The sequence below is a fragment of the Xiphophorus maculatus genome, chromosome 23 (genome assembly GCF_002775205.1).
Source record: "Xiphophorus maculatus strain JP 163 A chromosome 23, X_maculatus-5.0-male, whole genome shotgun sequence".
NCBI classification, from domain to species: Eukaryota; Metazoa; Chordata; class Actinopteri; order Cyprinodontiformes; family Poeciliidae; genus Xiphophorus; species Xiphophorus maculatus.
This window is the reverse complement of record NC_036465.1, coordinates 16812497-16840112: the sequence shown is the minus strand read 5'-3', so window position 1 is coordinate 16840112 and position 27616 is coordinate 16812497. Positions and strand designations below refer to the sequence as shown.

General features: G+C 40.0%; 2 protein-coding genes and 1 pseudogene across 2 annotated transcripts; all 3 read left to right on the top strand.

Annotated features, from left to right (window-relative positions):
- Nucleotides 1-651: 651 nt before the first annotated feature.
- LOC102226038 (protocadherin beta-17-like) lies at nt 652-11981 on the top strand. Its single transcript, XM_023329065.1, has 5 exons — nt 652-3191; nt 5975-6649; nt 6882-6985; nt 10465-11122; nt 11961-11981. Exons 1-5 carry the CDS (start codon nt 813-815, stop codon nt 11979-11981), a joined length of 3837 nt encoding a protein of 1278 aa, XP_023184833.1. The 5' UTR covers nt 652-812.
- LOC106699709 (protocadherin alpha-10-like) lies at nt 11868-14405 on the top strand. The gene has a single exon (XM_023328476.1). The coding sequence runs from the start codon at nt 12015-12017 to the stop codon at nt 14403-14405; it is 2391 nt and encodes a 796-aa protein (XP_023184244.1). The 5' UTR covers nt 11868-12014.
- An 11007-nt stretch (nt 14406-25412) lies between these two features.
- LOC111607148 lies at nt 25413-27348 on the top strand (annotated as a pseudogene).
- Nucleotides 27349-27616: the final 268 nt, after the last annotated feature.

Genomic DNA, 27616 nt, shown 5'->3' with positions numbered 1-27616 from the left:
AGCTAAAAACAAAAAAATATAGAAGTTCCCATTTGAGCTGTTATGTTTAATTAAAGTTGCTTGTTCCGTAAAATGTGTTGGTTCAACGTCCACCCTCGAGTCACTATTACAAGTGTGTTAGGGGAACTGGCCACGGTGCTGAAAGCCGGGGAAGTCATTTGTCTCCGCACTGTACGTGTTTGTATATACAATTGATATGAATATATATTACTTCGTTCCATGCTAAAAAAAACAAAACGTCTAGAACTCTCTAATATTGATTTTGAAAGAATTGTTAATAAATAAACAATACTGTATAGTATAATGTGGATTTTCTTTCAGTTTGATAATTTGTAATTCAACACTTTTTTTGCTTATTAGAAGTCCCATATTGCAGAATCTCTTCCAAACATAGACGATCGTAGAGAGAAGAAAATATTAAAGAACTCTTATGGATCTTGAAAAAAAAAGTTATTCAATAAAGTCACTTTATTTAAAAAAAGACTTTTGTACCGCATGGTGTAAGGTTGAAATTAAATGTTTGCCACAGGGTGTAGGTTTTGCACTTGACCACAGGGGGACATTGTAGACCGTCACATCTGAAATGCATTTCTGATTTAACGGAACTCCTCCCAGACTCAGATGACGTTTCTTCTACGTTCGAAACAAAGGGAAGAGAAGCTTAAAAAAGACCAACGCTGCCGCAATCACGGGGTTTTTGTCAAGGTGTTTACATAGTTTTTGCTATTTAATTCTCGAGGAGGATTGCCTCAATTACTTTGCATTTTCACAGAAGGATTTTGAATATATGTTTTCCATGCATTTATGGCAACATGATTCTTCCGGGGAGGACAAGCTCTGTGTGGATTTACTTCGTCTTTGTGCTGCTGGTTTGCTGCTGGGAAGCGACTCTAGGACAGATTTCTTACTCCGTGTCAGAGGAGGTAAACCAAGGGACCGTGATCGGAAATATTGCCAAAGATCTCAACCTAAATGTTAAGGATCTGGACACTCGTTTGTTCCAAATCGTTGCAGGATCGAAGAAAAAATATGTTGAGGTAAATCTAAAGACCGGTGCTCTTTATGTCAATGAGAGAATAGATCGAGAGGAACTGTGCGGTGATGAAGCAAAATGCTCAATAAGTGTAGAAGCAGTTCTTAATAATCCTCTGAAATTGCATCGCATTGAAATTCTAATTCTAGACGTAAATGATAATTCTCCTAGTTTTCTTATTGGTCGTCAAATGATTAACATCAGTGAAAGCACGGCAGCAGGAACTAAATTTCCGCTGCATCCCGCCCATGATGCGGACATTGGCAAAAATACAGTACAAACCTACAGACTTAGTCAGAATGAACACTTTTCTCTAGCAATGCAAAAAGGAGAGAGTGCAACGCCTGAACTTGTAATTCAGAAAGTGTTAGACAGAGAAAAGCTGTCTGCGGTTCGGCTCCTACTGACGGCTTTGGACGGAGGAACGCCTGCAAAATCAGGCTCCATGGTGGTTATCGTAAATGTGTTGGATATTAATGATAACGCCCCTGTTTTCAGTCAAACTCTGTACAAAGCCAGAGTGTATGAAAACGTGAAGCTCGGTACGCCAATCATAAGTTTAAATGCTACCGATTTAGATGCGGGGAAAAATGGACACGTAACATATTCATTCAGCGAAGTAGGTCGTGGTAAACAGACTGAGCTCTTTGAAATTAACGAAGATACCGGAACAGTGACAAACAAGAAGAATATAGACTATGAAGAGACTAATGCATTTGAGATTCGAGTCCAGGCCAGTGACGGAGCTTCCTCACCTATGACTTCAAACGCTAAATTACTTATTGAAGTACTAGATGTGAACGACAACGCTCCAGAAATTACAGTTACCTCCCTATTAAATACAGTGAAAGAAGATTCATCCATTGGCACCGCGATTGCTCTTGTTTCTGCGTTCGATAAAGATAGCAGTAAAAATGGAATGGTGAACTGTAAAATTGCAGACAACATCCCTTTTAAACTAGAGTCAAACTATAAGAATTACTATTCTTTAGTTGTGGATGGAGCTCTGGACAGAGAACGAGCACCTTACTATAATATTTGCATCACAGCCACAGACGAAGGGAGCCCGCCTCTTTCAAGCACCAGCGTCATTATTGTTCACGTCTCTGATGTAAATGATAACAAACCTCATTTCACGGAAGACATTATAAACATCTTCATAAAAGAAAACAGTGCAACAGGAGAAGTTATTAAAAAAGTGTCAGCAGTGGATGCAGACATTGCACAAAATGGTCAAATTAGTTATTCAATTTTACATGATAACAGCAACGCGCTGCCTCTTAGTTCTTTGCTAAGTATTAACTCACAGACTGGAGATATAATCAGTCTGCAGTCCTTTAATTATGAGGAGCTGAAAACGTTTCAGTTTAAAGTTCAGGCTACAGACTCCGGTGTTCCTCCACTGAGCAGCAACGTGACAGTTAATGTTTTAATTCTCGATGAAAATGATAATAATCCAACTATTTTAGCTCCTTATTCTGAGCACGGCTCTGTTAACAGTGAGACCATCCCTTATTCTGCTGAATCTGGATACTTTGTAGCAAAGATCAGGGCTGTGGACGCAGATTCTGGATACAACGCGCTGCTTTCTTATCACCTGTCGGAGCCAAAAGGAAACAACCTGTTCAGGATCGGAACCAGCAGCGGAGAAATCAGGACTAAGAGGAGAATGAGCGACAATGACCTGAAAACTCACCACTTGTTGGTGTTAGTTTCTGATAATGGAGAACCTTCTCTGTCAGCCACTGTTTCTATTGATGTGATGGTGGTTGAAAGCACAGCTGATGTCCAGACTCAGTTCAGACATGTGCCTATAAAGGAGGACAACTTCTCTGATTTGAACTTGTATCTACTGATCGCCATCGTGTCAGTGTCTGTGATCTTTCTGCTGAGTCTCATCAATTTAATAGCTGTCAGATGCCACAGGACAGACAGTGATTTCAGCAGGTACAGCGCCCCCATGATCACCACCCACCCTGACGGGAGCTGGTCTTACTCTAAAGCTACTCAGCAGTATGACGTGTGTTTCAGCTCAGACACACTGAAGAGTGACGTAGTGGTTTTCCCCGCATCGTTTCCGCCTGTAGATGCTGAACTGATCAGTATTAATGGGAATGATACTTTTACCAGAACTCAGACTTTACCAAACACAGACAAGGTAAGATCGTTGCTCAATTCTTGTTACTTCCTGTTGTATCGCTTTTATTTCCTGTGTATATCCGATTGTTTTAAAGATTATAAATTTAGCTAAAAATGTTATTGAATATAAACTATCGATTAACCTTTCAAATAGAATTCAACTAAATTGACCTGAACTGAACAGTACTAATAAAAATAAATACTCGTTGTTTGCTTGCACGGTTTCTGTCCGTAGTTCTCATTAGGAAATATTTTATTTCCTGTATTATGGTTCATTTTGCTTATTTTTAAAAATTTTTAATTTAAGCATGTCTCGATACCTGATAAAAACAATTTCTCTCTGCATGGGATTTTTTTTAAATCAAAATTGAATGCAGTTGTATATTTATTACTTCGATTCTAAACGGTGCAAAATTCCACGAGCTTGCAGGAATCCTGAACATATTACAGCTGAGATCATCCAAATTACTTTTATCGAATTACATTGAACTTTTTCTTCCGTTTAGACTTTTTGGACTCAAATTACTTTTTACGTTCGTTAACATAGTCCGTATCGATCCTACTTAAAGGAGCCTCCTAAAGTTTCAACAAAACGGAAAAAAATAATTTCCTCTGAGAAAAAATATTCAAACATTTCATTGAATGTTTGAATTTTTTTTGCCTGTCTTGTGATTATTTTCTGGTTTTTCTGAGTTGACAAGTGCCAAGATTAACACTATTATAGATTAAGCATATTTTAATGTTTTGCCGATTCATAAAAAAGAAACAAGATATTTACAAGATAAATTCTGGTGTTTGTACCTCGTAGGCTTTTTTGGAGTTGGGTGTAATTTTCGCGGGTGTCCGCGCGGGGACATTGTAGACCATTACATCTGAATTTCCTTTTTATTTCCACGGACTCCTCCCAGAGTCAGATGGTGATGATGATGTTTCTCTGGCGTTTGAAACAAAGAGAGGAGGGTAGAAACACAACAACGAAAGGGCGATTTTGTGGAGCTTCGGCCTTTCCTTTTTAACAGATTCCCGAATACCTACTGTTTTTTTTTTTTCACGGCGTATCAAAATCTTTTTTTATTTGTGTGTCCTTTCTTTTGTGGAAACATGATTTTCCCGGGGAGAACAGCGTCTTTGTGGATTTACTTCGTCTTTGTGCTGCTGGTTTGCTGCTGGGAAGCGGCTGTAGGACAGCTCTCTTACTCCGTGTCAGAGGAGGTAAACCACGGGACTGTGATCGCGAATATTGCCAAGGATCTCAACCTAAATGTCAGGGATTTAGAACCCCGTTTGTTCCAGATCGTTGCAGGATCGAACAAAAAATATTTTGAGGTAAATCTAAAGACCGGTTCCCTTTATGTCAACGAGAGAATAGATCGAGAGGAACTGTGCGGTGATGGGGAAAAATGTTCAATGAGTGTAGAGGCAGTTATTAACAATCCTCTGAAATTGTACCGCATGGACATTGCAATTTTAGACGTAAATGATAATTCACCCACATTCACCAGCACGTCTCAGATGATCAACATTAGCGAAAGTACAGCAGCGGGCACTAAATTCCCGTTGCATTCAGCTCATGATGCAGACGTAGGAAAAAATTCAGTGAGTACCTACAGACTGAGTCAGAATGAACATTTCTCTCTACTAACACAAAAAGGAGAAAAAATAACACCAGAACTGGTGCTTCAGAAAATGCTAGATAGAGAAAAACAGTCTTTGATTCGGTTCATAGTGACGGCCGTTGATGGAGGAACACCAGCTAAATCAGGTAGCATGACGATAATAATAAATGTTTTGGACAACAATGACAACCCTCCAGCATTCAGTCAAGCTTTATACAAAGCAAAGGTGTACGAGAATGTAAAAATAGAGACATTAATAATAAGACTAAATGCTACAGATTTAGATGCAGGACAAAATGCACAACTAATTTATTCATTCAGCGAGGTAAGTGGGAAAGAGACAGATCTCTTTGCTATAGATGAAAATACAGGATATGTGACAAATAAAAAGAATATAGACTTTGAAGAGAATAATGCATTTGAACTTAGAGTACAAGTCAGAGATCAAGGCCACTCACCTCTCACCTCGCATGCTAAATTGCTTATTGAAGTTTTAGATGTGAACGACAACGCTCCTGAAATTACAGTTACCACATTGTTAAATACAGTGAAAGAGGATGCAACCATTGGCACAGCGATTGCTCTTGTTTCAGTGCTTGATAAAGATAGCAGTAAAAATGCTATAGTGAACTGCAAAATTTCCAATAATGTTCCTTTTAAACTAGAGTCAAACTATAGGAATTACTATTCTTTAATCGTGGATGGAGCTCTGGACAGAGAAAAAGTGCCACAATATGAAATTAGCATCACAGCTAAAGATGAGGGCAGCCCACCTCTCTCCAGCACAACTGTGGTTCTTGTTCATGTCTCTGATGTAAATGATAACAAACCTCATTTCACAGAAGATAATATAATCATCTTTATAAAAGAAAACAGTCCAGCAGAAACAGTTATTAAAAAAGTGTCTGCAGTGGATGCAGACATTGATCGGAATGGTCAAGTTAGTTATTCCCTTTTACATGATTATAGTAACCAGCTGTCTGTAAGATCAATGATAAACATCAACTCAGAGACAGGAGAAATAATCAGTCTGCAGTCTTTTAACTACGAGGAGCTGAAAACCTTTCATTTTAAAATTCAAGCCACAGACGCTGGTGTTCCTCCATTAAGCAGCAACGTGACAGTTAATGTTTTAATCCTTGATGAAAATGATAATAATCCAAATATTTTAGCTCCTTATTCTGAGCACGGCTCTGTTAACAGTGAGACCATCCCTTATTCTGCTGAATCTGGATACTTTGTAGCAAAGATCAGGGCTGTGGACGCAGATTCTGGATACAACGCGCTGCTTTCTTATCACCTGTCGGAGCCCAAAGGAAACAACCTGTTCAGGATCGGAACCAGCAGCGGAGAAATCAGGACTAAGAGGAGAATGAGCGACAATGACCTGAAAACTCACCACTTGTTGGTGTTAGTTTCTGATAATGGAGAACCTTCTCTGTCAGCCACTGTTTCTATTGATGTGATGGTGGTTGAAAGCACAGCTGATGTCCAGACTCAGTTCAGACATGTGCCTATAAAGGAGGACAACTTCTCTGATTTGAACTTGTATCTACTGATCGCCATCGTGTCAGTGTCTGTGATCTTTCTGCTGAGTCTCATCAGTTTAATAGCTGTCAGATGCCACAGGACAGACAGTGATTTCAGCAGGTACAGCGCCCCCATGATCACCACCCACCCTGACGGGAGCTGGTCTTACTCTAAAGCTACTCAGCAGTATGACGTGTGTTTCAGCTCAGACACACTGAAGAGTGACGTAGTGGTTTTCCCCGCACCGTTTCCACCTGTAGATGCTGAACTGATCAGTATTAATGGAGGAGACACTTTTACCAGAACTCAGACTTTACCGAGCACAGACAAGGTAAGAATGCAGCTTGAGTTATTTTAATGTCTATTTCTATTTTGTGGAAATAAGTTTTGCTATTCAAGCCTGTGATCTTTCTGCTGAGTCTCATCAGTTCAATTCAATCTGGATAAACTCACACAGAGAAAGAATAGTAGTTAGAAGATTTAATGATACAAAGTTCTTTCGCGCTCGAACCCGGCGGAAGACTTGTGAGCTGAGGATCACCAAGGGCAGGTGATCGGTTCAGGTGAAGCTCAGGGTAGTCTCCCCCCCGGTCCGAATACTGGTGGTGGAGCGGAGCCTTGAGATGGAGGAGCTCAAAGCGCGGCTGATGAGCGAGTGCGCGCACCGGTCCTGATTGGCTGCGGCGGGGGCGTGGTGAGTGGATGATGTGGATCGGCTGTATGTTTTGTCTCCCAGCTTGAATTTTCGCCTAGGCTCCATTAGCTGTATTTTGCCTTTTGCTTATGTAATTTTCTGCAGAACTGCTTTGCAGCTACATTTTTACTGCATCTTGTCTACATGTCGTGATACACCGCCATTCTCTCTCTATCTAGGGTTATTTCTTTACAGCGATCCCTCGTTTTTCGCGGGGGTTAGAACAGATAAGCGAAATCCGCGAAGTAGGAACCTTTATTTTTTTTAACAATTATTATACAATGAAATACTCCATAATACATTTGAAACAAAGAACAAAACCTTTTTACAGGGCCAAGCATTTTTTTAACAAATAAAAGTACTGTATAAATTTATATTCTTAATACATATTCTTTTTTTTTTTTACAAATAACTACTATACTGAAAAATAATAATTTTAATCATCAATACGAAGTGAAGGCTTCAAATTGCGGAGATCAGCACCGCCCCACCGCGACCCGAGTCATTGGATTAGAACGGGAAAAAAATGATTATGAAAAAACATACAAAGTGCAGTTGGACAAATAGTGATTCACCTGTATTTCACTGCTCCTTTTGTCTTCTAAAGCCCGCGGTGCAGGTGTGTTTTTTTCGAGAGAACATAGTTATCGGTAGCTGTTGTCGCTCTTTTTTCTTCTGGACAAAATAATTCTTATAAACCGACATTCCACCATCGATTATGTTAAATATGGCAACCTGTTTTACGTACGTGTACATATTAAACTGCAAAGTTGTTGACACACAGGTAGAGAAGAAGCGGAGAGACTGTTTAGCCAATCAGAATGCAGAACACAATGCACGATGCAAATCCGCGAAGCAGCGAGACCACGAAAGGTGAACCGCGAAATAGCGAGGGTTCACTGTATATCAATTCCGTGTTTGTCCCCACGCTGATTCCGGTCATGTTTCATAGTCTCGATTGGACATCTGTTTTAACGTAAATTTAATTAAGATATTTTCTTTATCTTTCTCTATTATTATATTTCTATGTTTTTTTTAAATAGAAGATATTAGATGAATTATATATTTTGACTTTATTATATCTGATGGATGCGGGAAATATTACGTTATCTTTCTAAGTTCGTAAAATATTATATTAAATAAAAAATGCTGCTGGTCAAGAGGATTCCTCCATCAACGCATTTGAAAGGAATCTCTAGTTTTGGTGTAAGCAGAGCAAAACCTGAACTTCCCGTCTTGAGAACAACTTCGTTGGAGCTCTGCATCTTTTATGCAAAGTCAAAGTTAATATACTTTGTATTAATATGAGGACTGACAATTCATTCCAGAAAAATAAACATAAAAATTCGTAATGCGAGCTATGAGTTGCCGAGAATAAATTAAAATTCACTTTCTTTTAGATTTTTGTAAATAATGTACGCAACATAGGTGATGGTATTTATGTGTCAGTGTTGGCTGTAATTGTCGTCGTTGTCCAGGAGGGGACATTATAGACCGTGACATCTAAATTTCCACTACGGCTTCTCAACTCCTCCCAGTTTCAAAGCTTGATGATGTTCTATCGTTTTGAAACAAAGAGAGAAACAGGGCGAAGAATCAAGACGCCTAGGCGATTTCTTCTTGAAAATAACACAATTTTTTTTTTCTTTTTGTGGATTTGATCTTTCCGTTGATGTTGTGACATGACCCAGGACATTTTGGCGGTGCCGTTTTTTCTTTTTAACTGGGAAAATGCATTTTAAGACCAGATCGAGATCTGTATGGATACACCTCGTCTTTGTGCTGCTGGACTGTTATTGGGAAGCGGTTTCAGGACAGCTTTCATACTCCGTGTTTGAAGAGGTAAATCCGGGGACAGCTGTCGGAAACATTGCAAAAGATCTCAACCTCAATGTTCAGGACCTGGAACCTCGTATGTTCCAGATCGTTGCTGGAGCAAAGAGGAAATATTTTGAGGTGAATCTAAAGACGGGAGTCTTGTTTGTCAATGAGAGGATAGATCGAGAAAAGCTCTGCGGTGACGAGGCCAAATGTGCTGTTAATGTTGAAGTGATTATTAATAACCCGTTGAAACTGTATCGCATAGAGATAGCAATATTAGATGTCAATGATAATTCCCCGGATTTTGTTAGCAGGACGGTGGAGCTGAACGTCACTGAGAACACAGCAGTGGGCACGAAATTTCCTCTGCATCCAGCTCACGATGCAGACGTCGGAAAAAACACCGTACACTCGTACAGGCTCAGTCAAAATGAACATTTCTCTCTGGAAACGCAGAAGGGAGAAAGTGAAACACCCGAACTGGTACTTCAGAAAGTTTTAGACCGAGAAAAGAAACATGTTATACAGCTTAGCCTAACTGCTGTGGACGGGGGAACGCCAGCTAGATCTGGAACAATAGATTTGATAATAAATGTTTTAGATATTAACGATAACGCCCCAGAATTTAGTAAAACTCTGTATAAAGCCAGCGTGTATGAAAATGTCACAATAGGCACGTCAATAATTGCAATGACTGCTACAGATTTAGATGCAGGCATGAATGGGCAGGTGTTGTACACTCTGAGTGCTATCGGTAGAGGAAAACTGAATGAGCTTTTTGCAATAGACGGAAAATCTGGAACAATCAGAAATATAAAGAATATTGACTTTGAAGAGAATAATGCTTTTGAGATTAGAGTACAAGCCAGTGATAGGGCAATATTTCCTATGACCTCGCATGCAAAGTTACTGATAGAAGTACTTGACGTAAATGACAATTCTCCTGAAATTACAGTGACATCCCTGTTAAATCGAGTGAAAGAGGATGCATCCATTGGCACCGCAATAGCTTTTGTTTCAGTATTTGACAGGGACAGCGGTAAAAATGGCATTGTTAACTGTAAAATTTCAAACACTGTCCCTTTTAAATTAGAGTTAAATTATAAGAATTACTATTCTCTAGTTGTTGATGGAGCTCTGGACAGAGAAAGAGCAGCTCATTATAATATCAGCATCACAGCCACAGATGAAGGCAACCCATCTCTTTCCAGTATCAGCTTCATTCTTGTAAATGTCTCTGATGTAAATGATAATAACCCTTATTTCACAGAAAACGCCATACATGTCTTTATAAAAGAAAACAGTCCAGCAGGGGCAGTTATTAAAAAAGTGTCAGCAGTTGATGCAGACTCTGATCAAAATGGTCAAATAAGCTACTCACTTTTAATTGACGATAGTAACCAGCTGCCACTCAGATCGATGATCAACATAAACTCAGAAACAGGTGATATAATTAGTCTGCAGTCTTTTAATTATGAGGAACTGAAGACATTTCAGTTTAAAGTTCAGGCTACAGACTCTGGTGTTCCTCCACTCAGCAGCAACGTGACAGTTAATGTTTTAATTCTCGATGAAAATGATAATAATCCAACTATTTTAGCTCCTTATTCTGAGCACGGCTCTGTTAACAGTGAGACCATCCCTTATTCTGCTGAATCTGGATACTTTGTAGCAAAGATCAGGGCTGTGGACGCAGATTCTGGATACAACGCGCTGCTTTCTTATCACCTGTCGGAGCCCAAAGGAAACAACCTGTTCAGGATCGGAACCAGCAGCGGAGAAATCAGGACTAAGAGGAGAATGAGCGACAATGACCTGAAAACTCACCACTTGTTGGTGTTAGTTTCTGATAATGGAGAACCTTCTCTGTCAGCCACTGTTTCTATTGATGTGATGGTGGTTGAAAGCACAGCTGATGTCCAGACTCAGTTCAGACATGTGCCTATAAAGGAGGACAACTTCTCTGATTTGAACTTGTATCTACTGATCGCCATCGTGTCAGTGTCTGTGATCTTTCTGCTGAGTCTCATCAGTTTAATAGCTGTCAGATGCCACAGGACAGACAATGATTTCAGCAGGTACAGCGCCCCCATGATCACCACCCACCCTGACGGGAGCTGGTCTTACTCTAAAGCTACTCAGCAGTATGACGTGTGTTTCAGCTCAGACACACTGAAGAGTGACGTAGTGGTTTTCCCCGCACCGTTTCCACCTGTAGATGCTGAACTGATCAGTATTAATGGAAATGATACTTTTACCAGAACTCAGACTTTACCAAGCAAAGAGAAGGTAAGCATATTGTTAAATTATTTGTTACCCTCTAATTCAACATGTCAAAATATGCTGGCTTGCGTATGCCTTTTTTCTATATAGCTGCAATAAATCCTTCTGCATCATATTTTTACAGACCAGCTGATGATATTTTTTCAATCTCATAAAAAATTTATTAGATAGGGTTTGTGAAGAAGTCAGTTATTTGTTTGTGTGTGTGTGTAACATTAATTGACAAATGCATGTTACCGCTCTCCATGGTTCTGAAACTATATTCATCAACAATCTCTTTTCCACGTTATCTAAAAAAACCTTAAACATATTTATTTTTACATTATTTTTCGTAATATGTGTAGAAATGTTCACTAGCATATTTATTCTAAAAGTACACAAAGTGTATTTTTTTTCAGTTTATGTTGTCCATCTACGATGTCTAATCGATTAATTTGTCTTAATAATTGTTTTTTTATTTAATTTTCCAAATAGATTTCTATCTGGAATTGTAAATAAATAAATATATAAATAAATAAATAAATAAATAAATTAATAAATAAATAAATAAATAAATACATAAAATAAATAAAAATATTGCACAGGTAAATGCCGTTTTATGCTATTTGTTCACCAAATTCTTAAGGGTAGATATTTCCAGTAAGGCTCCAACAGAGGACAGTGCAGACCGCAGCATTTATATGAACTGATTCAGGACTCCTCCCAGATTCAGTGAACGATTCGTCTTTGCTCTGTTACAAAGAGGTCTCGAGACAAAGGACGGTCGTCGTCTGTTGCGAACATGGTGGCGTTTCCATTCGGAACAGTTGCTTTCTGATTCCTATCTTGTGCTTTTTTTATACAGTACTGCAAGATGTTGTCCTGATTTGTCCGTCCGCTTTGTCATACGTCTAGAATTATGCATCTATTGGATAGACCGAGCTCGATATGGATTTATTTCTTGCTCACGCTGCTGAACTGTTATTCGGACGCTGTATCTGGACAGCTCACTTACACCGTCGCAGAGGAGTCAAACATTGGAACTGTTTTGGGAAACATAGCGAAAGATCTGAACATTAATACCCAAGAGTTGGAAACGCGGATGTTTCAGATTGTTGCTGGATCTAAGAAAAAATACTTCGAGGTAAACGTGAAGACTGGTTCTCTTTATGTAAATGAAAGAATCGACCGAGAGCAGCTCTGTGGTGATGAGTCAAAATGTTCACTCGGAGTAGAAGCAGTCATAAATAACCCTTTGAAGCTGTACCGTATAGAAGTTGTTGTTTTAGATGTCAATGATAACTCGCCATCATTTCCCAGCCTGTCGCAGACGATTAATATTACAGAAAGCACAGCAGCGGGAGCTAAATTCCTGCTGAAACGGGCTCACGATGCAGACGTAGGGAAGAACTCTGTTAATGCATACAAGCTCAGTCAAAATGAGTATTTTTCTCTGAATACGCATAAGGGACAGAATATGATTGTCGAACTAGTCCTACAGAAAGTGCTAGATAGAGAAAAGCAGTCTGTAATACGACTCACGCTGACTGCCATTGATGGGGGAACACCAGCTAAATCAGGAAGTATGACTATTGTAGTAAATGTGCTGGATGTTAATGATAATCACCCAGTTTTTAGTCAAAAACTTTACAAAGCCAGTGTGTATGAGAACGTTAAAATCGGGACACCAATAATTACTCTAAACGCTACGGACTTAGATGCAGGACAAAATGGCCGAATATTGTATTCATTGATTGAAATAGACGAAGGTAAACAAACGAGCTTGTTTACGATAAACGAACAAAATGGCACAATAACGAACAAAAACAACATAGACTTTGAGGAGAACAATGCTTTTGAGATTCAAGTGCAAGCCAGTGATAGTGCAAACTCTCCTCTCACATCAAACGCAAAATTACTGATTGAAATTTTAGACGTGAATGACAACGCGCCTGAAATTACAGTGACGTCGCTTTTAAATACAGTGAGAGAAGATGCGCCCGTTGGCACCGCGATAGCTCTTGTTTCTGTATTTGATAAAGACAGCGGGAGGAATGGAATGGTTAACTGTGAAATTTCCAATAATGTTCCGTTCAAATTAGAAGCTAATTATAAGAATTACTATTCCTTAATTGTTGATGGAGCGCTTGACAGAGAAACAGCGGCTCACTATAAAATTTGCATCAGTGTTAGAGATGAGGGGAGTCCTTCTCTCTCCAGCACCAGTGTCATTCTTGTGCACGTCTCTGATGTAAATGATAACAAACCAAGTTTCCCAGAGGCCGCTACAAATGTCTTCATAAAAGAAAACAGTCAAATTGGAGCAGTTATTAAAGCAGTGTCAGCAGTTGATGCAGACACTGATCAAAATGGTCAAATAAGCTACTCACTTTTAATTGACAATAATAACCCGATGCCACTCAGATCGATGATCAACATAAACTCAGAAACAGGTGATATAATCAGTCTGCAGTCTTTTAATTACGAGGAGTTGAAATCGTTTCAGTTTAAAGTTCAGGCTACAGACGCTGGTGTTCCTCCACTCACCAGCAACGTGACTGTTAATATTTTAATCCTCGATGAAAATGATAATAATCCAACTATTTTAGCTCCTTATTCTGAGCACGGCTCTGTTAACAGTGAGACCATCCCTTATTCTGCTGAATCTGGATACTTTGTAGCAAAGATCAGGGCTGTGGACGCAGATTCTGGATACAACGCGCTGCTTTCTTATCACCTGTCGGAGCCAAAAGGAAACAACCTGTTCAGGATCGGAACCAGCAGCGGAGAAATCAGGACTAAGAGGAGAATGAGCGACAATGACCTGAAAACTCACCACTTGTTGGTGTTAGTTTCTGATAATGGAGAACCTTCTCTGTCAGCCACTGTTTCTATTGATGTGATGGTGGTTGAAAGCACAGCTGATGTCCAGACTCAGTTCAGACATGTGCCTATAAAGGAGGACAACTTCTCTGATTTGAACTTGTATCTACTGATCGCCATCGTGTCAGTGTCTGTGATCTTTCTGCTGAGTCTCATCAGTTTAATAGCTGTCAGATGCCACAGGACAGACAGTGATTTCAGCAGGTACAGCGCCCCCATGATCACCACCCACCCTGACGGGAGCTGGTCTTACTCTAAAGCTACTCAGCAGTATGACGTGTGTTTCAGCTCAGACACACTGAAGAGTGACGTAGTGGTTTTCCCCGCCCCGTTTCCACCTGTAGATGCTGAACTGATCAGTATTAATGGGAATGATACTTTTACCAGAACTCAGACTTTACCTAATAAGGAAAAGGTAAGAATATAACACCGCCTTCTTCCACCCTTATGTACGTATAACATCAATTCACATCTTCACGTTTTTATTTTTTTTTGCATGCTTTTTCGTTGTTTTTTAACGTAGCTGTATTTTTAAATTTCCGTTATTACAGTTTTAGTGGTTGTATTCAAATCTCTGGCGTGCGATGTTTGGTATTAAATACGTTTTACGAACAAAAGAAAATGTTGGTCTATAATTATATTTAGGAAGGAAAGCATTACTGAGCAGCCTATTTATTGAATTTGATTTTCTCGGTAAGGCTGATGAAAAGTTAAATATGAAGTGTCAACAAACAACCCATTCTCACTCCCAACTCGTCATATGTTTACGCATGGGACGGTTCGTCCTCGTCACACGTTGACGCGCAGGGTACACCTTTCGAGTCAATATGTGAGGCGAGGGGTTTTACACTATGCCTTACCGTAATTTTTGCCCTTAACCTAACCAAATGGTTGGGTTTTGAAGGTTCGGCAGCGGTTAGGAGAACCCTTCGCGTCAAAAATTCACGTAAAACATGTGACCTTCCCAAGTCGTCAATATGTGACGAGTCGGGAGTGAGAATGTGTTGCAATAAACACTTCAAATCGTGGTTTGCTTTTATACTGTGGCTCAATCTACTGATGCATAATTATACATGTATGATTTGCAGCATATTGGAATATTATTATCTCTTCTCCCCATGCCAATGAATGTCACCTTGCGCCTCGCTAATTGCTGTTTTCACAATGGTGAATTATTGTTTGCATACTCCTACATCGTAAAAAATAAATTTCACATTATATACAAGCAAAACATTCATTTCGATTCATATACCTATATGAGTAAATGCATTTTAAAACAAGTATTTTAACTGAGTTTTGTTGGTTTGATGCAGTTCCCCCAAACGTCCATGAGGCGACAGTCAAGACCGTAACACCGACGGGGATCGTTGATTTGAAAAGGCACCTCCCATGTTCAGAGCATCCATTTTTATCGGTACATTGTGAGGCTTAGACGCAGTGAAAGACAGCTACATTTTGTGTTCGCGTCTGTAAAAATATTCCCTCTCCATATGAATCAAGGGTTTTGTACGGATCTATGTTTTGTTATCGCTGGGCGGAACTATGGATCCTCTGAGAGGAGTGATCTCCTTTGGAATATATCTGCTGTTTGTTTCCGTGGAGCATAACAGTGGAGCCGTGTCTGGGCAGCTTTCTTACTCTGTGCAGGAAGAGGTAAACCCCGGGACTTCAGTTGGCAATTTGGCGAAGGATCTCAACATTAATGTGCAGGATTTGGAGTCGCGTATGTTCCAGACAGTTGCCGGATCAAAGACAAAGTATTTTGATGTCAATTTAAAGTCAGGATTTCTTTACGTCAGTGAGAGAATCGACAGAGAACTTCTTTGTGCGAAGGCGACAGCATGCGCCATAAATGTAGAAGCTGTGATTAACAATCCACTCAAACTTTATCAGATTGAAGTCATTGTTCTAGATGTAAATGATAACGCGCCTGTTTTTAGTACGAAATCTCAAACTATCAACATAGCGGAGAGCATTTTGCCAGGAACAACATTTCCTCTGTTGTCCGCATATGATGCTGATGTGGGGAAAAACGGTATAAGCACCTATAAGCTAAAGCCTAGCGAGTATTTTTCTTTAAAAGTACACAAAGGTGAGAGTGTGTCAGCGGAGTTAGTCCTTCAGAAAGCCTTAGATCGTGAGAAGCAGGAAATAATTAAACTTACGCTGACAGCAATAGACGGAGGGACACCAGTGAAATCAGGCACATCAGAAATTATTATTCGTGTCCTTGATATAAACGATAATATTCCCACTTTTATCAAAACACTGTATAAAACAAGCATTACAGAAAATGCACCCCTCGGAATGACTTTAGTCGAGGTGACTGCGACTGATGCCGACCAGGGATTGAACAAAGAAATTGTATATTCATTGAATTCAAACGATCAGGACCACGTTTTAGAAATCTTTGAAATTGATAGCGACACGGGGGTATTAACAGTTAAAGAGAATATAGACTTTGAATTAAATCCGTCTTTTGAGATTCGCGTGCAGGCTGCAGACAAAGGCAATCCTCCGCTAACAGCTCAGTGTAAAGTCCTGGTGGAGGTGGTGGATGTAAATGACAATGCGCCTGACATCACTGTCACGTCACTGCTCCGTAGTGTCAAAGAGGACGCTGAAATAGGCACTGCAGTTGCACTTGTCTCAGTTCTCGATAGAGACGGTGGCAAAAATGGCGAAGTGAAATGTGAGATTTCGAACAACGTTCCCTTTAAATTAGAGACAAATTACAAAAATTATTATACTCTGGTTTTAAGTCACGCTCTAGATAGAGAAATAATTTCTCAGTATAACATTACAATTAAAGCTACAGATGAAGGGAGCCCTCCGCTGTCTAAAACAAGTGTTGTTTCGATTCAAGTTTCCGACGTAAACGATAACGCGCCTCAGTTTTCTGAGGCTGTAATTAATATGTATGTGCGGGAAAATAGTCCAGTTGGGACGGTTTTAAAAGCAGTATATGCAACTGATGCTGATGCTAGTGAAAACAGCATGGTGAGCTACTCCATAATCAGTAACAATAACATTGTACCGCTGTCAACAATGATTGACGTTAACTCAGAAACAGGAAAAATAGTAAGTCTACAGACTTTTAATTATGAAGAGATGAAAACATTTCAGTTTAAAGTTCAGGCTACAGACTCTGGTGTTCCTCCGCTCAGAAGCAACGTGACTGTTAATGTTTTTATCTTGGATGAAAATGATAATAATCCAACTATTTTAGCTCCTTATTCTGAGCACGGCTCTGTTAACAGTGAGACCATCCCTTATTCTGCTGAATCTGGATACTTTGTAGCAAAGATCAGGGCTGTGGACGCAGATTCTGGATACAATGCGCTGCTTTCTTATCACCTGTCGGAGCCAAAAGGAAACAACCTGTTCAGGATCGGAACCAGCACCGGAGAAATCAGGACTAAGAGGAGAATGAGCGACAATGACCTGAAAACTCACCACTTGTTGGTGTTAGTTTCTGATAATGGAGAACCTTCTCTGTCAGCCACTGTTTCTATTGATGTGATGGTGGTTGAAAGCACAGCTGATGTCCAGACTCAGTTCAGACATGTGCCTATAAAGGAGGACAACTTCTCTGATTTGAACTTGTATCTACTGATCGCCATCGTGTCAGTGTCTGTGATCTTTCTGCTGAGTCTCATCAGTTTAATAGCTGTCAGATGCCACAGGACAGACAGTGATTTCAGCAGGTACAGCGCCCCCATGATCACCACCCACCCTGACGGGAGCTGGTCTTACTCTAAAGCTACTCAGCAGTATGACGTGTGTTTCAGCTCAGACACACTGAAGAGTGACGTAGTGGTTTTCCCCGCACCGTTTCCGCCTGTAGATGCTGAACTGATCAGTATTAATGGGAATGATACTTTTACCAGAACTCAGACTTTACCAAACACAGATAAGGTAAGGTTTATTTTAAAATTCAAATTTTGTTGTTGTTACCAAAGTTATGGGTAATGCTTACATCGATGAGGATCATGCATGTCTTGCATGATCCTCAAAAAGAAAAACAGAAATGTTATGTTTGTTACTGCTTGCAGAACTGAACTCCACTTTCCACGTCGCTGATTTCTTTATGTTCAAATGTATGTTACTTGCGCTCATACATTGACTAGATATTTTGTGTCAAATCCACGCTTGATGAAATTAGCATTGTTCAATTGTGTATACCGTATAATAACATAAAGTAGGCCTACACACATAATTGATCTTAAATAATTTAAAGAAACAAATCTTCAAAAGCATAATCTATACGATTTTCTTTGCTCTGACACGTTTTCTCGTTGGCGACAATTTCCTTGAAATTAAATTCTGACATCTTGTTGTTTTTTGTATATAAAGTAAAAAGCATTTATTTATTTTTTCTTGCCGTTAAATATTCATGCCGTGTAGTGACGCTTTTAATAACGCTTTATAAATATTTTTTACACGCACCCCCCCCCCCCCCCCCCCTCCTTTCTTTCTGTGTAAAGAGTACAATAATATTAGTAATAATTAACACCTTTCAAAAACCTTTCCTGCATCGGAATGTAACTTGTGACCTTCAGTAGAATCTTTATTTATTTTTATTCGAGTTAGTCATTTTTTATTATTATTCTTTCTGATGAGTGTGGTTTTGCGAGATCACCACAAAGCGACGCTATAGACCGTAACACTGAAGTGGTAACGCTCCTCGTAGAGCAAAAGGAGGCTGGCTGCGATTTTCAGCACAAAGAGATTTGGGAACCGACGGGACGACATTATGGAATACATTTCAACAAAGCCACGGATTTCGCCTTGAATTTTGATTTTCTCTGAGGCAAATGAAATATAAGCGAACTATACCTTGATCACATTAAACGGAATTATGTTATCAACAAATTTCTGGAGACCTGCTATTACACATTTTCTGCTGGGACTGCTGGGTTGTTACCAGGAAGCGGCGACGACACAGCTGTTTTATTCTGTTTCAGAGGAGGTAAAACCAGGCACTAACATAGCAAATATTGCGAAGGACCTTAACTTGAACGTGCAGGATTTGGACTCCCGCTTGTTTCAAATTGTTGCATCTAAAAGGAAATACTTCGAGGTAAATTTAAAGACCGGATTTTTGATCACTAATGAGAGGATAGATCGAGAGGAGCTGTGTGCAGATGAGTCCAAATGCATTGTTAGCTTGGAGGCTGTAATAAACAGCCCGTTGAAGTTGTACCGCGTGGAGATAGAAATTAAAGATGTCAACGATCATTCTCCCACTTTTAATGCGCAATCCCAACTATTGGATGTAGCAGAAAATACCTCGCCCGGGTTTAAATTAGCCTTGTCGGAAGCAAGCGACGCCGACGGAGGTAAAAATGGCGTTAGCGGCTACAAGCTCAGTCCAAATGAATACTTCAGTCTCGTCACACACAAAAGAGGAGAGAGCATATCTCCAGAACTAGTGCTGCAAAAAAACTTAGATCGAGAGACAAAATCAAATATAAAACTCCTGTTAACTGCATTCGACGGGGGCTCTCCGGCAAATTCAGGTACATCAGAAATTGAAATAAATGTCTTGGATATAAACGATAACGCACCTATTTTTAGCAGTAGTCTTTACAAGATTAACGTGCTAGAAAACGTCGCAGTTGGCACTGCAATCTTGACTTTAAATGCCACAGACGCTGATGAAGGATCAAACAGTGAGATAGTGTTCTCTCTTCGCAGTAAAGATCAAGATCATGTTCTTGATATTTTCGAAATAGACTCTGTAACGGGAGTCATTTCAGTGAAAGGTGAAATCGACTATGAAGAAAAGAAAGCTTTTGAGATCCGTGCGGAGGCAAGAGATAAAGGCCAGCCTCCCATGTCTGCTCACAGTAAAGTGCTGGTTGAAGTCATAGATGTTAATGATAATGCCCCTGAAATCACTGTGACGTTACTTACGAGTAGCGTCAAGGAAGACGCTGCCGTCGGTACGGCTATTGCTCTTGTTTCGGTACTAGACAGAGACAGTGGTAAAAATGGCGAAGTTACCTGTAAGATTGTAAACACAGTTCCTTTCAAACTTGAGAAAAACTATAAAAACTATTACTCGTTGGTTGTTGATGGACATTTAGACAGAGAGGTGACTTCTCAGTACAATGTAATAATATTAGCTTCAGATGAGGGGCAACCTCCTCTCTCAAACACCAGCCTTGTTGCTGTTTTTGTCTCTGATGTAAATGACAATGCGCCGGACTTTCAGGAACCTGTCATAAACATATATGTGAAAGAAAACAGTAAAGTGGGTACAATAATAAAAACAGTGACAGCAGTCGATGTTGACATCAACAAAAACGGTCAGGTGAGCTATTCGGTTCTGGAAACTAACAGTAAAGGACAGCATTTCACCCCAATGATTAGTATTAATTCTGAATCTGGAGATATAATGAGCCTACAGTCTTTTAATTATGAGGAAGTAAAAACCTTTCAGTTTAAAGTTAAGGCCACAGATTCTGGTAATCCTCCACTCAGCAGCAACGTTACAGTAAACGTTTTAATCCTGGACGAGAATGATAATAATCCAACTATTCTAGCTCCTTATTCTGAGCACGGCTCTGTTAACACTGAGACCATCCCTTATTCTGCTGAATCTGGATACTTTGTAGCAAAGATCAGGGCTGTGGACGCAGATTCTGGATACAACGCGCTGCTTTCTTATCACCTGTCGGAGTCAAAAGGAAACAATTTGTTTAGAATCGGAACCAGCACCGGAGAAATCAGGACTAAGAGGAGAATGAGCGACAATGACCTGAAAACTCACCACTTGTTGGTGTTAGTTTCTGATAATGGAGAACCTTCTCTGTCAGCCACTGTTTCTATTGATGTGATGGTGGTTGAAAGCACAGCTGATGTCCAGACTCAGTTCAGACATGTGCCTATAAAGGAGGACAACTTCTCTGATTTGAACTTGTATCTACTGATCGCCATTGTGTCAGTGTCTGTGATCTTTCTGCTGAGTCTCATCAGTTTAATAGCTGTCAGATGCCACAGGACAGACAGTGATTTCAGCAGGTACAGCGCCCCCATGATCACCACCCACCCTGACGGGAGCTGGTCTTACTCTAAAGCTACTCAGCAGTATGACGTGTGTTTCAGCTCAGACACACTGAAGAGTGACGTAGTGGTTTTCCCCGCACCGTTTCCACCTGTAGATGCTGAACTGATCAGTATCAACGGAACAGACACTTTTACCAGAACTCAGACTTTACCAAACAAAGACAAGGTAAGAAATGTACATGTGTTGAGTCAATTTTAATTTTGCTGAAAGGTAATTTGTTATATACAGTACATATCAGCTACAAGATTAAACTGTACAGAATATTTTTCAGCTGTGGTATGAGAATTTCCTTTGATAAAGCAATAGTGTAGATTTACTCAACAAATTAATCACATGTCAATGATAACCACCATTTCACCATAATGAAGACGTTTTAAAGTGATCCAAACCTGCACATTTACATGTTCTGCTTCGTTCTGTACATTTTAATTTATGTTCAAATTAGATGTTGGTGAAGTTTCAGGAAGCCTTTACTTAGCCAGAGTTTAAGAAAGTCTATGACAAAAGAGAATATATACGCAACAAATATGTTTTGTTAAATAAGTGGCAGAAAGACACAGGAATTCTGTCCATGCGCTGTCCGTGGTTCTGACTAATGTGTGCCTCTAAGCTGTAGTCTGTGTTGAGAGTCAAGAGCTGTTCTTGGTGCTGATGCTGTAGTTCAACCTAATACTCTGCGTGCTATTGAACAGATATGTTTTTGTTTTGTTTTACCAGGAACATGTTTGCTTTTTGGCTTTTAAAATACATAACTCACTAACTTAGCATCTTTATAATAGGATCTCTATTCCAACAGTACATACTTTGCTGCGCACTTGCCCAATCAGAATTTTTTTCCAATAATTTTGTTTTCCAAAATCTAATAATATTAGTTTGTTGCACAATTAAGTGAACACAAGATGTCGCTTGAGACCGCGCAAAAAAAGCTGTTTAATATGCTGTAAACTCCTCCCATTTTCAAGACAAAGCAGCAACGTCATCATCAGAGGCTGCTTTGTGAAAACACCTCGCAGATGAGCGAGGCCCGTAACGAGTGAGGATCTTTTGCAAGAATGGATATATGAAAGAAAAAACATGCTTTTTAAGCACTAAAGCAGAACGTGTAGGGCTTCTTATGAAAAGCGATGGCGGCTCGGACACGATGGGATAATATGTGGAGCCTGATTTTCACTCTTTTTTGTCTCGTTGATCGGTCCGTGGCTCAGATATCATACACCATTTCCGAAGAGGTGGACAAAGGCAGAGTGGTTGGAAACGTTGCGAAGGACTTAAACCTCAGTGTGCAGCAGCTCCAGAACACGGACCTCCAGATGGCGTCTGGGTATCGAAAGCGTTATTTTGACATAAATCGTGAATCTGGAGTAATTTTCGTCTGCGAAAGGATAGACCGGGAGGAGCTTTGTCCGAATCTGGCAAAATGTTTTTTAAACATCGAGGCCATATTGAGCAACCCTCGCAGCCTCCATCGAATTGAGGTGTTGATAAATGATATTAATGACAACGCTCCCTTTTTTCTCGAGGAAGCGATTACAATAGATATATCTGAAGCTTCGTATGTTGGGGAGAGACATCCACTCCCCGTCGCTCATGATGCGGATGTGGGAAGTAATTCGGTGAAGACGTACAAGTTAAACACAAATGAGTATTTCTCATTAGATATACAGAGCGCTGGTGACCAGAGTGTCTCTGCTGAATTAATATTGCAAAAAGCATTAGATCACGAAAAAGAGCCTGTGATCGAGCTGATTCTGACTGCAGTTGACGGCGGTAAACCCGCTAAAGCAGGAGCTTTACAGATAAAAGTGAACGTTTTGGACGTAAACGACAATTCGCCCGTATTTAGTAAGAATCTTTACAAAATACAAGTGACTGAAAATGCAAATATGGGCACAACCTTATTAACACTGAGTGCCACTGATTTAGATGGAGGCGTCAATGGTCAGATCGTTTATTCTTTCACAGAGGGGGCGCGTTTAAATCCTGAAGAAATATTTTCTCTAAATAACAATAGCGGAGAGATTATAGTTAAAGGCAACATTGATTATGAGGAATACCAAGCATTTGAAATCCGTGTTCAAGCACGAGATAAAGGAAGTACACCCCGTAGTGCACATAGTAAAGTTTTAGTCGAAGTGATTGATGTCAATGACAATGCTCCGGAAATATTGGTGTCATCTCTGATGAGCCCAATAAAGGAGGACGCTGAAATAGCCACGGCTGTTGCGATGGTAACAGTCACCGATAGAGACAGAGGCAAAAATGGTCAAATCAATTGTAAGATAACAGGTTCTGTTCCATTTAAATTAAAATCTAATTATAAAAATTACTATTCTTTGTTGGTCGATGGACCACTTGACAGAGAAAATATTTCTAAATATAATATATCAATTGAAGCAACAGATGAGGGATCACCTGAGCTTACGACAACAGCAGTAATTGCGCTTGAGGTTTCTGATGTAAACGACAATCCTCCTCGATTCCCTGGTTCTCTAATTAACGTGTTTGTAAAAGAGAACATCCAAACTGGAACAACAATTCATAGACTATCTACGTTTGATTCAGATTTGGATGAAAATGCTAAATCAACGTACAGTTTACTTAATTCTCCCAAAAATACGCAGATTAATTCGATGATAACAATTAACTCAAATACAGGAGATATTATAATTCTGCAATCGTTTAACTACGAGGAGTTAAAAACATTTCAGTTTAAAGTTCAGGCTACAGACTCTGGTGTTCCGCCACTGAGCAGCAATGTGACAGTTAATGTTTTAATTCTCGACGAAAATGATAATAATCCATCTATTTTAGCTCCTTATTCTGAGCACGGCTCTGTTAACAGTGAGACCATCCCTTATTCTGCTGAATCTGGATACTTTGTGGCAAAGATCAGGGCTGTGGACGCAGATTCTGGATACAACGCGCTGCTTTCTTATCACCTGTCGGAGTCAAAAGGAAACAACTTATTCAGAATCGGAATCAGCACCGGAGAAATCAGGACTAAGAGGAGAATGAGCGACAATGACCTGAAAACTCACCACTTGTTGGTGTTAGTTTCTGATAATGGAGAACCTTCTCTGTCAGCCACTGTTTCTATTGATGTGATGGTGGTTGAAAGCACAGCTGATGTCCAGACTCAGTTCAGACATGTGCCTATAAAGGAGGACAACTTCTCTGATTTGAACTTGTATCTACTGATCGCCATCGTGTCAGTGTCTGTGATCTTTCTGCTGAGTCTCATCAGTTTAATAGCTGTCAGATGCCACAGGACAGACAGTGATTTCAGCAGGTACAGCGCCCCCATGATCACCACCCACCCTGACGGGAGCTGGTCTTACTCTAAAGCTACTCAGCAGTATGACGTGTGTTTCAGCTCAGACACACTGAAGAGTGACGTAGTGGTTTTCCCCGCACCGTTTCCACCTGTAGATGCTGAACTGATCAGTATTAATGGGAATGATACTTTTACCAGAACTCAGACTTTACCAAACAAAGACAAGGTGAGTCATCTTCAAAACTATATTTCTTAAAAATGGAAAAAAAAAAATAGCGATTTCCTTGCCGCAACTTCCGTTGGAAGTAAGATCTTCATGTGTTTAAATCCATGAAACGTATGCTGGTTTTCTATTTGTGTTGTGAAGTTGACAAACATCGATGACAAACGTTCATTATCAGTCAATTTGCAGTAAATTCACTTTTAAATGAAAGTAAAATCTGGCATAGCTTTGAGTTTACAATTTTTACTGGTTCGTTTGTGGTCCACCAATCCTCGCAAATGGCGGTAGTCATGGTCCTGTAAAACAATATCGATATGACTACTGGTTAAATTATATGTAAATATAACTAGAAAGAGCCGTCTTCAATATTTAATAATTTAATAATATATTATTATTATTATTATAAAAGTAGTCGTAGCTTTTCTCTTCCGCCAGCTCATCTATTTGTGCTTTTCTTCTAAAGCCGTCACTATGTTTAAGACTTTTCACACTGTGTGGTTAAAGGTTATGATTATCAGCTGACGTCAATATTACTTGGCTGACCGGCTGATGGTTTTTCAGTAAAGAAAAAAAAACAATACCACTGAGTGATTTTGTCAGGGGTTTCTTTCCCATTATTTTCAATCTATGAAAGTCTGTATATCGGACACAAGATGTCACACGAGACCATACATTCCCTGATGCTCGCCTAATGGCTCGAAACTCCTCTTTTTACTTGCTGAAGTACGAACCACTCGGTGCTTGGTGTTGGTTCGGACGTCGTCGTGGGGCAAGATGGTCTCGAGACTCGGAGATTTCGAACGTATTTTTTACTTTTTTGCCGTTTTATAAATAAAGGAGCTTAGTTTGGATTGACCGTCTTGTACAATAATGAATCGGAAACTGAAAAGAGAATCCGAATGGATGCTGCTCGCCATTACTCTTTGTTTTTTGGATTGGTCCTCCGCTCAGATTTCCTACTCGGTCTCCGAGGAGGTGGACAAAGGGACAGTGGTCGGGAATATTGCTAAGGATTTACACGTCAGCGCACAGCAACTGGAGCAACGGGGATTTCGAATTGTGTCTGGACACAGTAAGACGTATTTTGAAGCCAATTTAAAAACAGGAGCGTTGTTTGTAAGCGACAGAATCGACCGCGAAGAGCTTTGTCCTAATACACCCAAGTGCCCCTTAAACATACAGGGAATCCTGAGCGATCCCATGAACGTATATCGAATTGAAGTAAACATTATGGATATTACTGATAACGAACCGGCATTCTCAGAGAAAATTCATGTGTTCAATATCTCTGAATCATCCTCCACGGGGGAAAGATATCCTCTCCCAGCAGCTCACGACACAGATACTGACATCAATTCAGTCAAAACCTTTAAAATGAGTCCAAATGAGTATTTTTCGATCGATGTCAGCAGCAGTCGCGGCAGCGTATCTGCCGAGTTGGTTCTGCAAAAAGCTTTAGACAGAGAAAAGCAATCCACAATGAAACTGACCCTGACAGCTGTGGACGGAGGAAAACCCTTGACGTCTGGCAGCATGCAAATTCTCGTAAACGTGATAGATGCTAATGATAATTCGCCTTTGTTTAGTAATTCGCTCTATAAAATAAGTGTCAGCGAAAACATACCGGTGGGCACAACAATATTAAAATTAAATGCAACTGATTTAGACGAGGGTCCGAATGCAGCCATCACATATTTTTTAATGGGAGGGGGAACGGCAGACTCTTCTAGAAAATTCAGTGTTATTCCGGAGAGCGGCGAAATGATTGTCAAAGCTGATTTGGATTACGAGGAAAGTGATGTATATGAATTAAGAGTGCGTGCAACAGATCAAGGCGCGTCCCCAAGGAGTGGTTACGCCAAGGTGTTGCTCGAGGTTGTTGATATTAATGACAATGCACCAGAAATCTCGATAACGTCCATGATGAGCAATGTGCGGGAAGATGCGGCAGTTGGAACAGTCGTTGCTTTGGTAACAGTGAGCGATAAAGACGGAGGCTCGAATGGCCTCACTAGCTGTAAAATCCAAGACGACGTCCCATTTAAATTAACGTCAAACTAAAAAACTATTATTCATTAATAATTGACGGTCCTCTTGACAGAGGGACTGTATCCGTTCATAATTTGACTATCACTGCTGTAGATGAAGGAAGTCCAGCGCTCACTAGTACTGCTGTTGTCTACATGTATATTTCTGACGTCAATGACAATGCGCCTAAATTTCCAGAAACAGCCACTGTTTCTATTGATGTGATGGTGGTTGAAAGCACAGCTGATGTCCAGACTCAGTTCAGACATGTGCCTATAAAGGAGGACAACTTCTCTGATTTGAACTTGTATCTACTGATCGCCATCGTGTCAGTGTCTGTGATCTTTCTGCTGAGTCTCATCAGTTTAATAGCTGTCAGATGCCACAGGACAGACAGTGATTTCAGCAGGTACAGCGCCCCCATGATTACCACCCACCCTGACGGGAGCTGGTCTTACTCTAAAGCTACTCAGCAGTATGACGTGTGTTTCAGCTCAGACACACTGAAGAGTGACGTAGTGGTTTTCCCCGCACCGTTTCCTCCTGTAGATGCTGAACTGATCAGTATTGACGGAACAGACACTTTTACCAGAACTCAGACTTTACCAAACACAGACAAGGTGAGTTTATTTTGGTCACACGTATTTTGTGTAAAAGGAATTTGCAAAAAATATTTTAAATAATATTGTTGTGTCTACCACTAGGTGGTGTACGAGAATAGGCTAGAGAGAAGAAGAAGAAGAGATAAGATAGAGGAAAGGAATACTTGATGTTGCTCTACTGCAGAGCGAGTTATGAATAAAAGCTGTTAAGGGTTCTTTGTCTACTTGAGCTTCTACCTCGTCCTAGCTTCCAAACATAACACATATTTTATGACTGACATCTCTAGATATCTATATTTAATGAAACGTACGTGTATTTTTTTAATCATTGTGAAATTAAGGATATGTATTTTTATTGTTCAACGAAACAGATACAGTTTTTTTACCCTGTCAAATACGCGCCGATCTAAGGATCTTTCCATCGTGCTGTAATTTT

Bases quoted from the DNA above. Each gene is read 5' to 3' on its own strand.
- LOC102226038 (XM_023329065.1), top strand. From the start codon at position 813: ATGATTCTTCCGGGGAGGACAAGCTCTGTGTGGATTTACTTCGTCTTT. The intron at 6,650-6,881 runs GTAAGAATGCAG...TGATCGGTTCAG, and splicing joins CTTTACCGAGCACAGACAAG to GTGAAGCTCAGGGTAGTCTC. The intron at 11,123-11,960 runs GTAAGCATATTG...TTTTTTATACAG, and splicing joins CTTTACCAAGCAAAGAGAAG to TACTGCAAGATGTTGTCCTG.
- LOC106699709 (XM_023328476.1), top strand. From the start codon at position 12,015: ATGCATCTATTGGATAGACCGAGCTCGATATGGATTTATTTCTTGCTC.